General features: G+C 31.0%; 1 protein-coding gene across 1 annotated transcript in view; it reads left to right on the top strand.

Moving 5' to 3' along the window:
* The window catches only part of LOC139526270 (putative ankyrin repeat protein RF_0381), a 35,345-nt gene that overhangs the window by 2,902 nt on the left and 17,201 nt on the right, over positions 1 to 15,242 (top strand). Inside the window, exons 2-8 of the mRNA XM_071321402.1 lie at positions 979 to 1,080; positions 4,369 to 4,470; positions 7,140 to 7,196; positions 7,424 to 7,525; positions 13,072 to 13,173; positions 13,970 to 14,062; positions 14,659 to 14,760. Coding sequence (XP_071177503.1) covers positions 979 to 1,080; positions 4,369 to 4,470; positions 7,140 to 7,196; positions 7,424 to 7,525; positions 13,072 to 13,173; positions 13,970 to 14,062; positions 14,659 to 14,760 — 660 coding nt within the window. The remainder of the gene's footprint in view (positions 1 to 978; positions 1,081 to 4,368; positions 4,471 to 7,139; positions 7,197 to 7,423; positions 7,526 to 13,071; positions 13,174 to 13,969; positions 14,063 to 14,658; positions 14,761 to 15,242) is intronic.

The following is a 15,242-nucleotide window of genomic DNA, read 5'->3' as shown; positions in this document are numbered from 1 at the left end:
GTTATTTCAAACGTCTTTGATTTGCATAAATAGTGTTCTAAAACTTATTCAAACAGTGCGATGTTGGAAAAAGTCCGGCCGATCGGTGAAAAAAATTCTTAAATAATGAGGAAAGCACTAAATTTTGAATAATGGTACATTCTTGTGTAATGATCAATATAAGCTATGGACCCACCCTAAACATTTAAAATGGTGACTTATTTCAAGATCGCCGCCATACATTCTAAAATATTTTCCAGTATTGCACAAACCACAGTAGAATTGATGCTGTAAGCACAAAGTTCAACATATTGGAATTATTTGGTGTACTTAGCAAGATTTTGTTTAAATCTATCTTTGAAATTCAAAATGGCCGCCTTGAAAAATAAGCAAACTTTCATTATTGAGAATTGAACTGAATTTAATCATTTAATTAAAATGGGAAAATGGTTATTAAATAGAAGACGTGATCCTGTTGGAAATAGTTTTACTTTGATTCTCTACTCTACGTTTAATGTCATTGAGTGCTTTATTTTCTTTTCCACTCAGTTGGCTCTCAAGAGTATTCAAACAACACATTAATACTTATTAATTTAAATCAGGCTAATCACTTACTGAATAATATAAACAGGAATATTGAATCAAAAAGTCATATCGACGGAAATTTACGTAAACTGCTACTCAGTATGTACTAAACGAGCGTGTTCCCGTATCAATAGGTGTCAAGTAAAGTTTTGGGAATAGTCGGTACATGTTATGGCTGAGTTTAATGCATCACATATAGTAAAGGCATTGTAAATATGGTACTTTAAGTAGCCTCCAAACATTTCATTTTTTGCAGTATAATGTCTAATTGTTTACTTATCATCTACATAAAAGTACCCTGTGCGATTGTTTTGATTTTGTGTTAAATTCCATCGTCAGTGCATTCGGTTTTATCATGACTGTCATTTTATACCTTTGCAGGATACTTTATAAATTGCCACCTTTTTATTTCAGTTTGGTGACACAATTTTACACTTAGCTATTCGAGATGGAAATCTGAACTTAGTCAATTTTTTATTAAAAAGAGCATATAAAAATCCAAATGAAGAAAATCAGGTACGGATTGTAGTTCTGAACAGGATTATTAACCCTTGTGAATTCGTCAATACCAACCATTAAAATAAATGTCCAAATAATGTTACTTATAAGAGCTATACACATCTTCGCAAAATGCTAAAATCTTCAAACAGAAAAAGGCATTTTGTACTAGATATAAAAGAATGCCAATACATATGTATAGTCAGTTCATTAACGCTCAGCTGTGAAAAAGGAGATTTTAAAGGAACTAACTATAATTGATAGGTTAAAAGTCCTTTTAGTTGTTTTTTTTATTTTGTATTTCAAATAAGCAGATTAATTGATAATGATTTCTTTTTCATGAGCAACTGTATATAAAGCAACTGTTGATTTGAATGAATAGATAGAGGAAGATGTAGTATGAGTCACAATTTATAAAATAAACCATAATAGGTCAAGGTACGGTCTTCAACACGGACCCTATGCTCACCCTAAACAGCAAGCTATAAAGGGTCCCCAAAATCACAAGTGTAAAACCATTCAAATGGGAAAACCAACATTCTTATTTATTCAAAAAACGAGAAACGAGAAACACTTCTGAACCACACAAACAAACGACAACCACTGAACATCAGATTCCTGACTTAGGACAGGTGCAAACAATTGCAGCGAGATTAAACGTTTTAATTGTACAAAACCTTCTCCATTTTTCTGGAACAGTTGTGTAACATCACAACATAGAAAGACACACAAATATCAATTGGAATGACTTCACTCAATCAAAAACAAAGTGGCACAAATAAACAAAAAATGAACGAATAAATTTGAAATGTGATACAATGTAAATACAGAGTTAATAAGAATAAGAGAGGAATGATTAAAGTAAAAGTATAAAACCGATGTGAAATGTTACATGATTTTAAAAAACATCAAATTTGAATAAAAAATACGTCATATAATACACAGGTAAATGAAAATAATTGTGTTTATAAGTATACTTCTTTATCTGTCTAAATAATCTTCCGTTCAGGAATACCAAGAAATTTGTTGTATGTAAATAAAACTAATCTAACACTTGGTAAATGTGGGGTGAATATAAACAATAAAACTATACAATTGGTGCTCGATAAAACTTCGTGTTCTTCATGCATAGGTTCCGGAACTATTTAAGGAGAAAGGATATAATTTTGATGTTGATAGTACGAAGAAGTGACAATTATAGTAATTCCAAACAATCAAAGCTGGTATATAGTCAATCCCGCTAACATGTTTAACCTCGCCACATTATTTATGTATGTGCCTGTCCCAAGTCAGGAGCCTGTAATTCAGTGGTTGTCGTTTGTTTATGTGTTACATATTTGTTTTTGGTTAATTTTGTACATAAATAAGGCCGTTAGTTTTCTCGTTTGAATTGTTTTACATTGTCTCATCGGGGCCTTTAATAGCTGACTATGCGGTATGGGCTTTGCTTATTGTTGAAGGCCGTACGGTAACCTATAGTTGTTAATGTTTGTGTCATTTTGGTCTTTTGTGGATAGTTGTCTCATTGGCAATCATACCACATCTTCTTTTTTATATGTAGACCAGATTCATGTTAACACTAAATAACAAAAAAAGCATTACAATTAGTATCAACAAGTCAAGTTAACATGAAAGTACGATTTAAGAGTACTCGCAGTTACTGACAGTTAGTTAAAAGTCAAAACAATTCATAATAAAAAATCATATATCAAAGACTAAAATCAACTAAAACACATCCCAGGGATATAGTATTATAACGTCATGGAGGGTCAAAGCAGACATGACTTGTGCAATGCATAAAATATATGTATAGACAGGAAGTAGGATAGTAAGGAGCTTCTTTTTTAATAGATAAAAATGAACGTATGTGTGTCTCTTTGCATCCCGTTTGAAAAGAGTAGAAATTTAGTTATGTTTTAATTTGCTGATGACAAATTCGATATTAGTGCCAATGTAAACTATGTTCAAAGATCTATATACAACATTGGTAAGATAATCCTTACTAATTAGTTTGTTTCAAGGTTGGATGAGTTTACACGGATCTTATTTTGATTTCCGCGCTATTAGTACAATATAACCGTACAATTTAGGATGTGAAATACCATTGTTAATAAGTTTTCTACAGGTACAGCCAAATTTACTTATCAAATCTTTGTATTTTTGAAAGAATTAAGGAAATGTTTTAAGTAGTTTATGGTAACAAAATTTCTGACTTAATAATTTACCAGTGATGCATCGATTAAGTTCATTAAAATATGCGACATCATTACGCACACGGGCATACCAAACGAGTTGGGATATAAACTGAGATTTTCAGCAATACAAGAATAACTCTGAATGATTTACTGAATGAAAAAATGAATAAATTCACCATAACTGGTCGTTGTTAAAGTCATACAAGAATTCCAATGACATAGAATCAAATAGTTTTTCGGTCTTATCAAAATCAATAAATTTGTGTAAACTCACATGAATCAATTATACATTTATTGTCAGAGAATCCTCTTGTTCAAAGTTTGGTTTGCATTTTAATCCTTGTAAACAAAAGATGTCGTTTCGTGTTTAAAAAAAATGTCAGTCTAATCAAAGATGATTATTATTCAGTTTGAAAAATTATTGTTTTATCCAGTGTTTTATCTATCATCTTCGAAAGTTTCCGGTAATCACTGAAAACAAAAGATTAAATCTTATAAGGTTCTTTTTTATCAATAACTTTACATCCATTACCGTTCTGGAAAATATGATCCTAATGTTGAATTTAATATTGGGTTTATATTCATTTAACCATCCTCCCTTTTACTTTTTAGAGGAAGTTTGCTTGCGACATAAGGTAGTCAAATATCAGTACAACTTCACTCTTAACACCTTACCATTAAAATTAATTTAGTCTATTTTATAGTATAAAACTTGACATTTATTTCAATTTACATGTTATTCACCTTTAATTTAAGTGCAACACACATACATGTAGTACAACATTGAGATCCATGCATTTTAAAAACTGTAAACATTTTAACATTTATACATCATGTACATTATGACGGAATTGTTCTACGCATGGTTGCTGAAAAGGTAGAACTCGAAATATTTTTTGTCATGATAATTTTTTCTGCACACAAGCTTTTAACCCAATTCAAATTAACAGTTGAAAGAAAAAAGTTGCGATTAAAAAAGTGTCTCTAAATCAATTTGCGTTTTTTGCGAGATTTTGACTGAGGTTAATCATCTATTTAATCAAGAATGGGTTCTAAGTCTTCATTTCTATACCTTAGTAAAATACTGCAATTATTGCAACTTTTTTTTTAGAATGGTGATACTCTCCTACACTCAGCTGTTGAAAGTGGATATCTTGACATGGTCCAATTGATATTAGAAAAAACAGGCATAGAGCCAACAGAAGTGAATGAGGTATGGAATTAGTTTATTTAAGGAATGACTGTAATATTGTTACTGTCTTATGAAGAAATAGCATAAAAATGTGGTGCACAACTAATAACCCGCGTAGCAGGATATTTAAAAGTGTGCACCACATTTGTTATCTTATCTTAAATAGATAGAATAAATATTTAAGTCATTTTTTATAATTTAATCTTAAAATCCATTTTAAACCGGAGTAAACAATAAAAAATGTTAATGACGTCACGGTCACATGGCAAAATTATGTCTTTGAGCTGATAAACTTTACAACGTCAGCTAATCAGAAGATGCGTAACATCCTAAATTAAATTATATCAGGATAGTCAACATTTGTTCAATCAAATACGCTAGATACCATGACAATCACATCCGCCTGACTGATGTAAGAGTGGTTAACGATTTTAGAGTCCGTATTTTTGGCAAACATATCAGTGTATGGGTAACAGTGCAACTGTCGTCTTGTGTCTGTAAACATTCTAAGCTGACCACTGCTGGTTTTCGGAAAAAAGTATACACAAATATAAACGTACAGTGTTATGTAATAAGTATTCATTACGTACAATTTGTTTCTAAAACGTTTTTTTCTGACTAATTTCATTAAATATGGTTTATCATTAGAGATTTTACTGAAATCATATAAATATAAAGTTTTATACATATTTTATGACGATTGAGAAAATCATGGGACTTAATTATGGATTTGCATAAATTCACAGTTCAAAGTATGAATGTTCGGCTCTCTCTTAACACCATTTGCGAGTATGGTCTTGAGAAATGATGATATTCCATCGGAAGGGGAAGATAAATGGCTGTTAAGAAAGAGCCGTATCTCTTGCACGTAAAAGACACCCTTATAAATTTCGAAAAAGAGTAGGTTAATGCCGCTATAAGGCAGCACTTGCACCCCAAAGTGGAAAGGGATTAATATAAGTTGCAATAAAAAGTTTCCCAAACCACTATCCATAAATATGTATAAGCTAAGGTATGTAAAGTTTACCTTAAGCTTTGTATGCAGAGTAAATGCAAAATATGCATATATGTGCTATTAAGATTGTTAAGAAGTGATTATATTTACCCCTTGCAGTTATAAAAACTCATCGATCCTTGCTGAATATTGTTGTTGGGGTGATTTTATTCCGTCGAAAACTCACAATTCAGGCCATAACATATGAAAGTGCTTTCTTGTGACCATGGAATAAAAATATACACGCTTGAAATACAAACATCGATAAAATAAAAACCTGACAGTTGTGTTTTATTTTCTAATGGTTGCACTTTGTATAGTTGTTTCACAAACCACGCCTCATTTTGGGAATACATAATATTTCATCTCATAGATACCGAATTTTCGAATGTTACCAGTTTATTAACAAATGGTTGCAGGGAATTTTGAATCTGAGGGTCACTTAAAGTGAAGGTAGGGGTAGTACAGAAATTACGTTTTAGTTTAAACTCTTAGAAGTTCAGGACATATACATGTTGAAAATATGCTGCACAGTCCTATGTTTTGGACTTTGAATAAAATATTAGTGCATATCAACTTTCAATTCTAGAATATATTTTTTCACGATTCTTCATACAAAAAATGGCACAGTTTTAGCCATAAAAAAAGTTCTTATGGGGAATTGAATTGTCTATATTTACAGAAATGCAACCTTTATTGGGTAAAAGATCTGATTTATCAGAGTCTATAATGAAATCAATTCAAATATAAAAGTTTATAAATAGTTGATGAAGATTGAGAAAATCCTTGGTTTTAGCTAATCATGGAATGGTTTTGGTCGCAAACATTTGATATTTTTCATTTAGTTGGTATATTTCTTCATTTAAATGCAACTTTTTTTTTTATATAAACGTTGTAAAGGTATATTTTTCCATTTAAGATGGTACATAACACTGCAGGGAAACTAGAAGTAGCAAAATATAGTTCTTATTTTTAAACAAAAGTAAAATTAACCTTTTTATCAGGTTGAAAAAAAACCTATGATTGGACATTACTAGTAGCTTTAAGTAAACGGAAAGTAGTTTCAATTCATTACAAAACCTGATGTCGAAAAACTGTACGAATAGATTTCATGAACTAATGAGTGAAACTGTTTTAATTTTATTCTCTTGGACTTCATTCCTACATACGACCTTTCTTTTAGTGTGGTCAGGATATAATGAACAGTGTTTCCTTCCAAGTAGTATTCACTCTATTCAAGAGATTTTTTAGCTAGTTCAAGAAATGAAAAAAAGAGGAAATAGATTTTACAATTGTTACCGTATTAATTTATTTCACTTCATATGCGACAACCGTTGGGAAAACTATGCGTTAGTAATCACTTGATACATTATTAAGTAGACAGCAGGTTACTTACGATCAAATGTTACGAATTACACGAATCGAGTGGTTCAATTGATAAACACCAATATATGAATAAAACAAACAAAATGTCGTGAAACCTCTGTTTATCAATATATATTACAACAAATCTAAGCATCAAGGAAATCAATCACTAAATCAAATCTGATGTAGAGAGATAATAACAGTATTAAACTTCTAAAGTTTTCTTTGATACTAGTTCTGGGTTATTTATGTTTTCGTTATTATTAAAATTAAGTCTTCTATTTTAATATCTTTTGTATGCTACAAAGGACTTTCAACATTTTTATTTAAGGTCGGTGACAAGTTGTTATTAGAAAAACCAGATATGGACCCAAACAAATTGAATAAGGTATGAATGCATTTTGTATAAGCATTTTCATGATTATCAAACTTTGTAAACACGACGCACACAATGGTGTTATACAATATGTACCATTCACAAAATACTTAGACCTTTAAATGGAAAAGGCGTAATGAAGCAAAACACACAGAATGCTTTGAAAAAAAGTGAACGTTTTATTTATTTTATATTTGCATCGAAGAATTCATAATACTTTTTAATAATCTTTATTTTAGATCGGTAACACCCCATTACACTGTGCTGTTATACGTGGGTTTCCCGAGATCGTCCAATTTTTATTACAGAGAAAAGATGTATATCCAACTACAATAAACAAGGTATGGTATGAAGTAATGGTCAACTCGGAAAGACAGCAATCAAAATCAATAAAATTGAGAAAGGAACTGGGGAATATGTCAAAGCGACAACAACCCGAACATAGAACAGACAACAGCCGAAGGCCACCAATGGATCTTCAATGTAGCGAGAAACTCCCGTGCCCGTAGGCGTCCTTCAGCTGGCCCCTTAAAAAATATGTATACTAGTAAAGTGATAATGAACGTCATACTAAACTCCGTCTACATAATGTTACTTATACAATTTGTACACATCATTTTTTAAATTTTTTACTTGAATCTTCAAAAGGATTAAATTGCAATGCAGCAAGAACAAACATACTGCTAAGATATGATAGTTGAAGTCAGTTGATTAAAACTTTTCTGGTTGAGTAAAGAGTAGAGTAAAGAAAAAAGTAAAATAACAAAAAAGAGAACTCCAAGGAAAATTCAAAACAGAATTTCCTTATCAAATTAAAATCTTAAATACACCAAACGAATTGAAAATTGTTATATTGCTGACTTGGAACAGGCATTCGTTCAGTAGAAAATACTGGATTTAACGTAGTTTTATAGCTAGCCAAATCTCTCACTTGCATGACACTATAGAAAACAAATCAGTTAAACGTCCGCTGCAAGTATTGAGTTTCTTTTATTCACGAACCAATGTATGATTTAGATGTGTCTTATGCTATGTAAGGAACACAATGTATATTATAACATGTAGAATATGGAGGCGTAAGAGTTTGAACGGCGGTATGCTACTGTTGCCTTTATTTAATATGTATGAAGTATTTATATTTGTTAGTAATATGCATGTAACCTTACAAACCTACAAAATCAACATGACCAAAAACCATTTTGTATGTTTAAAGTTAAGATCTGTGTTAATTCATAATTCATTTATAATATATAGTCAAATTATCAAAAAAATCTATAGTTTATTAAGATTTATATGTAAAGCACTTGGTCGATACAGCTTGAATTGAACTTGAAACAGGTGTCAGTGCTTTGATGTTGACATGATTTATACCATACCATTACTAAAGTATCCGCGTATAAAATGATGAAATCCAACTAAGGTTCCAACTTGCTCAGGCAAAGTTGATCCGATATTTGCGTGAGGTCCCTTTGAGTCACACAGTTTAATTTAGAAAGTTGTTTTCATTTTTCTGTTTTATGTTTATATAACTGCAAAAGTATAGTAGTAAAATTGAGAAAGAAAATGGGGAATGTGTCAAAGCGACATCAAACCGACCATAGAGCAGACAACAGCCGATCGGCGAAGGCCACTGATGTGTCTTTAATGTAGCGAGGTGTCTTTCAGTTGGCCCCTTAAAAATATGTATTCTAGTACAGTGATAATGGACGTCATACTATACTCCGAATTATACATAAGAAACTAAAATTAAAAATCATACAAGACTAACAAAATCCAGAGGCTCCTGACTTGGGACAGGCGCAATATTGCGGCGGAGTTAAACATGTTTATGAGATTGCAACCCCCCCCCCCCCCCCTATACCTCTAGCCAATGTAGAAAAGTAAACGTATAATAATACGCACATTAAAATTCAGTTCAAGAAAAGTCCGAGTTCGTGTCCGAGGTCAGAAGATGTAAGAAAAGAAAATAAATAAAATGACAATAATACATACATAACAACAGACTACTAGCACAACAGTAGTGTATACCAGATCTTGTTTAAATGTATTTTTTTTTATTTGTTTTGCAACTGTGTTTAATTTCTTTATAAATGCTGTACATGGGTTATGTTTCACCTTGATTTGTTCATGAAACTTTCCAATGCATATTGAACACTCATTTTATAAGACAAAAACCAAAATAAACAATCACAATTACTGTTTGCTCATGCTTATAATTCCCTATTTATCTTCATTGATAAACAGGTACATTTTGGATCGTCAAACATATTAATTATATGTACAAATTTATTTGTACATTCTGTCAATGTAGGTCTGTTCATTAAGTTTTGAATTTTTCATTTGCAACATATAAATGAATTAATAAATTAGTCATCTATGAATGTTTCTTGTCTTTATTTTCATATTTAAGTTAGTTTCATGGGTTATTGCATGAATATTGGGAAATATTGTCCCGAGTAGAATCGTATATTGCACGAGCTTGCGAGTGCAATATATGTTCTACGATATATGTTCTACATTTAAAAAAAATGGAATTCAGATTTTTACAAAACTTTCCAAAAATAGTAATGTATTGAATAAGTTTATATAAAAACAGAGTTTTCTCCAAAATAATTTTCAGTTGCCATGGTAGCCATCATGAGATATTTTCCCGCAATTTTTTTTAACTCTTATTATTCATGAATTTTTAATATATCCCATTTAATTCACTTTACATGTGTTCAGTAAGCTGAACATGTTTATATACTTTCTAAAAAAATAACCTTGCCTTTCCAAAAAAATTCAATGTTTTTGTAAAATGTTTTAGCAATTTACTAATTTGAGTCTTTATTAAAAAGGGGGACTATTATTTTAAAATGTAAAAACTGCGCTTTCTCAATTTTTGTCAAATGTTTACACATAAATGCGGCAAATAAAAAATCCATTTATTAACAATTATGTCCTATCTAAGATGGAAAGAAAAAGTGAAGTGGTGATATTTGATGTAAGAAAAATAATTATTTTAAAAAATCGTGGATAAATTAGGTTTTAAATTATCTTGTTTGTCAAACTTATGTTAAAGTTCTCTAATGTTTACAAAAAACCCACTTTGAACAATTAATATCAGGATGCTATGCATTACCATGACATGTTTTCTTAACAAAAAAAAAAACAACTTAGTTTTTTTAAATTTTTTTAGGCTCAAAAGTGGTACATTTACTCATTTGCTCATAATTATCTGTTTATCTTCACAATATTTTAACAACCTTTTTAAAATTGAAAGGATAAGTAAAAATTACTCTTTCTATTTATTTAATTGATGATATGATTGTTCACACTTTTTCAAAATAGCCTATTATTTAGGCATAAGAAAAGCGAACATAATGTTTAAGCCTGAATGAGCTTCCAGGTAAAACCAATCTGGTAAAAAAAGAGGGACGAAAGATACCAAAGGGACAGTCAAACTCATTAATCTAAAACAAACTGACAACGCCATGGCTAAAAATGAAAAAGACAAACAGAAAAACAATAGTACACATGACACAACATAGAAAACTAAAGAATAAACAACACGAACCCCACCAAAAACTAGGGGTGATCTCAGGTGCTCCGGAAGGGTAAACAGGTCCTGCTCCACATGCGGCACCCGTCGTGTTGCTTATGTGATTACAAATCCGGTAAATAGTCTAATTCGGTAGGTCAAATTCATGAAAGGGAAGGGGATTGTAGTTGACGTAAGGAACATATCCGATATCATTTGTGAAACGGTTATTCCATAACGGTCAACCAACTCGTGATGGCGTCCGTAAAATTTACGAAGGGATGATTTCAACTTCACCATTTGGAACTCTTGGTTTAATAGCTTCCTTGTGAGCAGTAACCCTCTATCAAGAAAATCATGATAGGAAATGCAAGCACGGGAATATCGTATCAATTGGGAGATACATACCCCGTATGCAGGTGCTGCTGGAATGTTGCTACTTAGAAATGGAAAGTTCACAATTGGAAAGCTGAAATCATCTCTTTTGTCGTAAAGTTTTGTCTTCAACCGACCCTCATTGTCAATTTCTAGATGTAAGTCAAGATATGAAGCCGACTTAACTGTATCTGTAGTATCCTTTATCTCCAATTCGATGGGATAGATGCATTCCACATAGTCACCAAATTTTGAATTATTTAGTGAAAGAACGTCATCTATATAGCGGAAAGTAGAGTTAAAGGATATTGCTAACTTCTTATCTTTCTTCCTAAGAAGTTCCTGCATGAAGTCAGCCTCATAATAATAAAGAAACAAGTCATCAAGTAGAGGGGCACAGTTTGCTCCCATTGGAATGCCGACAGTCTGTTGAAAAACATGTCCTCCGAACGTAACAAATATGTTGTCAATCAAGAAATCAAGAACTTGATAATATCGGTTTCAGAGAATTTTTTGTTTGAATCAGAGTGATTCTTTACAAAGTAGGATTTATCCCTCCCTAAGACAAGATACTTGTATCTACGTTGGTCATTCTTTTTTATGAAACAAAGTAATACCAACTCTTTTAATTTGTCTTTTAGTTTGGAATGTGGAATACTTGTGTAAAGAGTAGAAAAGTCAAATGTGTTAATACTGTTACAAGATGAAAGAGAGTAAAGAGCCTAAAAATTATTGAATTATTGAATTTAAAAATAAAAAAATTAATAACCCATAGGTAAAGTGTTTTCAATAATTCTTTAAACATCCATTTCATAATTCTGTAATTTCCTTTCTTAAATATATGTTTCAACGATCAGTTTCACAAAATAAAAAAATATCGTTAGTAATGAACAATTTAGTATTCTTACGATCTTTACGGGTCTCATTGTAAATCCTCTTTGAAGGCTTCGTTGTGATCAAACAACGTTGTTTAGGAAGTCTTGATATGGCAGATATTCTTCTTACATCTCTAACTGCAAATAGTAAATTAACTTGTTCGGGTTTTCGTCTTTTTCCCATGTACAGAAAGAAGTGAAACTTGTTTTTCCGTTGTAGATTTTTTACAGCTCAGATTTTTTTTTTCATCTTCGTAACACTCTGGGTAGAGTTGTTTAATTAATTAATATACTTAGACATTAAGAGTAGATGGCATTGACATGTTACACGCATCCAGTGTTATTTCTATGTATTAAAAATCGCAGCTTAGATTTTAGAAAACTAAAGTTTTCAAAGGATTGTATATGTCATTGAGAATGCTGGCATTTCTGCAAACATCTATACTGACTAATATTTTCGAACAAGTTGTTTGGTAAAACAGTTTGTACTTCCTGTTCTTTCATTGATATTTTGTATTCTGTTAGGCATTCCATGAAAGTAATCGAAATAAAATATAATTTCCCCAAATGTTCTTATTTTCAAAAAAGAAGTATATAAAACCATATATACCACACATTGAAATATTTTTTCGCCATAATGCTGAAAATTTATTTGTATTTATTTTTTGCGTATTAGCAGTTTCAAGTTATTTAAAGTTTAAATAGTAAAGATTTTTAGTTTGGTGTTGCTTGTTATCTAGTTTTCTTTTTAGTGATTTGTAATCAAGTCTTGGCGGTTTTTTTGGTCGACTAATTTATCCATTTTTTTGTATGACTTGAATTCCTTTTTCTTTGTATTGTGAAAACTTAGCCTATATTAATAAACTCTTCATAGATACTAGGATTTAAATTTTGCATTTACGTCAGATACGCGTTTCGTCTATAAAAGACTCATCAGTGACGCTCAAATCAAAAATGTTAAAAAGATCAAATAACGTACGAAGTTGAAGAGCATTGAGGATAAATAATTCCTAAATGTGTTTGCCTAATACAGCTAAGGTTATCAATTTCAGAAGCAAAACACGTGCATTGTATCATTAGTGTTAAAACTTTGGGTAATTCGCCCTTTTTCTTTCAGGACGGTGCCACTCTTTTACATTCAGCTGTTCACCGTGGAAATATCAAAGTAGTCAAACTTTTATTAGAAAATACGAAGTTAGATCCAGGTGAACAAAATCAGGTAAAGAGTGTTGTTATTTCAATAGAATCACATGAAGAGGCTATTGAAATGAATGTCAAAGTTACATTCCCAATATAAATATCAATATATATAACAATCCCGGTGGTCTATCTTGATAGTTTCAACATTTTTGGATGCATTATACAATACTGATTAAACAAGAGTTCATGTATGAAATGCTGCTATTTAGAACTTCATTAACTAATCTGATTTTTAATTACAGTGTGAATTGTTTTTTTTGTACAAATACATCAAAATATATGATGATCGACATAAGTACAGAGTATCTATATTTATAACCCGATTTGTTGTATGTGAGAAAATGTTTTCTAAAAACTTGTGTTAACTCTAACAGGATCGATATTTTAAAACTTTTGAAGATAACTACCATGTGTGTGATATTTAATGATAATGATGTCTGTTTTCCTATATTTAGCCTATTTACACTCATTTTCAAAGGTCAACAAATCTCTTAGATGGCCGGTGACCCCCAAATTTTATTCCAATTTTATAAAAAAAGAGACATAAAGCTTTTCTGTATAAAAAAATGAGCACCTTCTGTCATATTTTTTGCTGTGAATATTCATTCAAAGCAAGTTTTTGTCGATTTTTCCTAATTTACTTATAGCCTATTTGCACTCATTTTCAGAGGTCAAAACAATTCTTAGATGGCCGGTGACCCCCAGTAAATACAGTGTGAATTGCTTTTTTTTCTCCAAACATTGAAATGATTTGAGGTCTACGACATGTTTTTATAAGATTCGTTCATTTTTTAGCTGAGTTATTTCTATTTTAGGATGGGAACACTCCGTTTGACATAGCTGTAGAAGAACAACGATTCAAAATAGTCAACCTGCTATTAGAAAAAACATGTATAGATCCGACAAGAGTATATAAGGTTTACGGAGCAAATTATAAATCATTGCGTAATTGGCAGAGACATCCATCAAACTTAATGTTGACACATCAACTGTTTTACCTACACAACAAATACACTCAAAACTTTACAGAAGGAAATAGACGTCTAATAAAGCAAGAAAATGCAAAAGCATCAACATTGTCTGAATCTTTCATATTCAGTTGATGGTGGGCAATTTTTAATAATGTTAATTACACAAAATATAAACCCACCTTAAATTCAGATGTACTCATCTTAAAACTACACAATCAAACGAACCGATTACAAAATTATAACATATTCACCTTAATTATATAAAACATTTTGATGCACAAAATGATCGTAAAAGAAGTTTATCTTTGAATTGAATGAATGAATGAATTTTATTTCTCATAAACTACACCTACATAGTTACAGAGAATATATAAACAATTACATTAAATATTGAAGCACATGTGAACAACACAAACATAAACATTAAATTACAAACTAACCAGGAGGAGTGACATTTCATGGCGTATCTATTAGGTCTATGTATTTTGACAGTTTTGAGTAAGTACTGTGAATATTTAAGGATTATATTTCAGGATGGGAACAATGTTTTGCACAAAACTGCTAGAAGTGGAGAACTCGAAGGTGTCCAACTGCTGCTAGAAATGTCAAATATAGATCTTAATCAAAAGAATGCGGTAAAACGATTTATGTATCTTATATAGATATTTTGTTAATTCAAAAATGTGAAATAAACTTTTCGTTTTGTTTGTTATAATTGAAACGATTTGAGAGCTGAAACGGGAATAGTGACAAAAAAATAAGTAAAATACCTTGCCCCAATTTAAAACTTAAAGTCCGAAGTCAAATGGCAAAATCTAAAGAACGCAAGTGATATTTCTGATAACATCTACTTAGAAGACAATATAAGTTCGAAGTATTCCTTCATTGTCAACTATATCAACTCTCCAGTACGATACTGACTTCGGAGCATGTCAGTTTGATTATATTAAATGAAATGTGATATTCAGTATTAAACGTATGTTTGTATTTTGTTGATACTGCAGAAGGAACAATTATAAAATCTGTTTAGTCAGGAAAACGGCAGTTGCTGTTTCATAGTTCTTTTCTGTGTGTGTTGCATTATAGTGTTTTTTGCACTTCAGTGGTTCTGTTGTTT

This window comes from Mytilus edulis, chromosome 6 (assembly GCF_963676685.1).
Source record: "Mytilus edulis chromosome 6, xbMytEdul2.2, whole genome shotgun sequence".
NCBI lineage: Eukaryota > Metazoa > Mollusca > Bivalvia > Mytilida > Mytilidae > Mytilus > Mytilus edulis.
The sequence above is the reverse complement of the archived record's forward strand: the minus strand, read 5'-3'. Positions and strand labels throughout refer to the sequence as shown.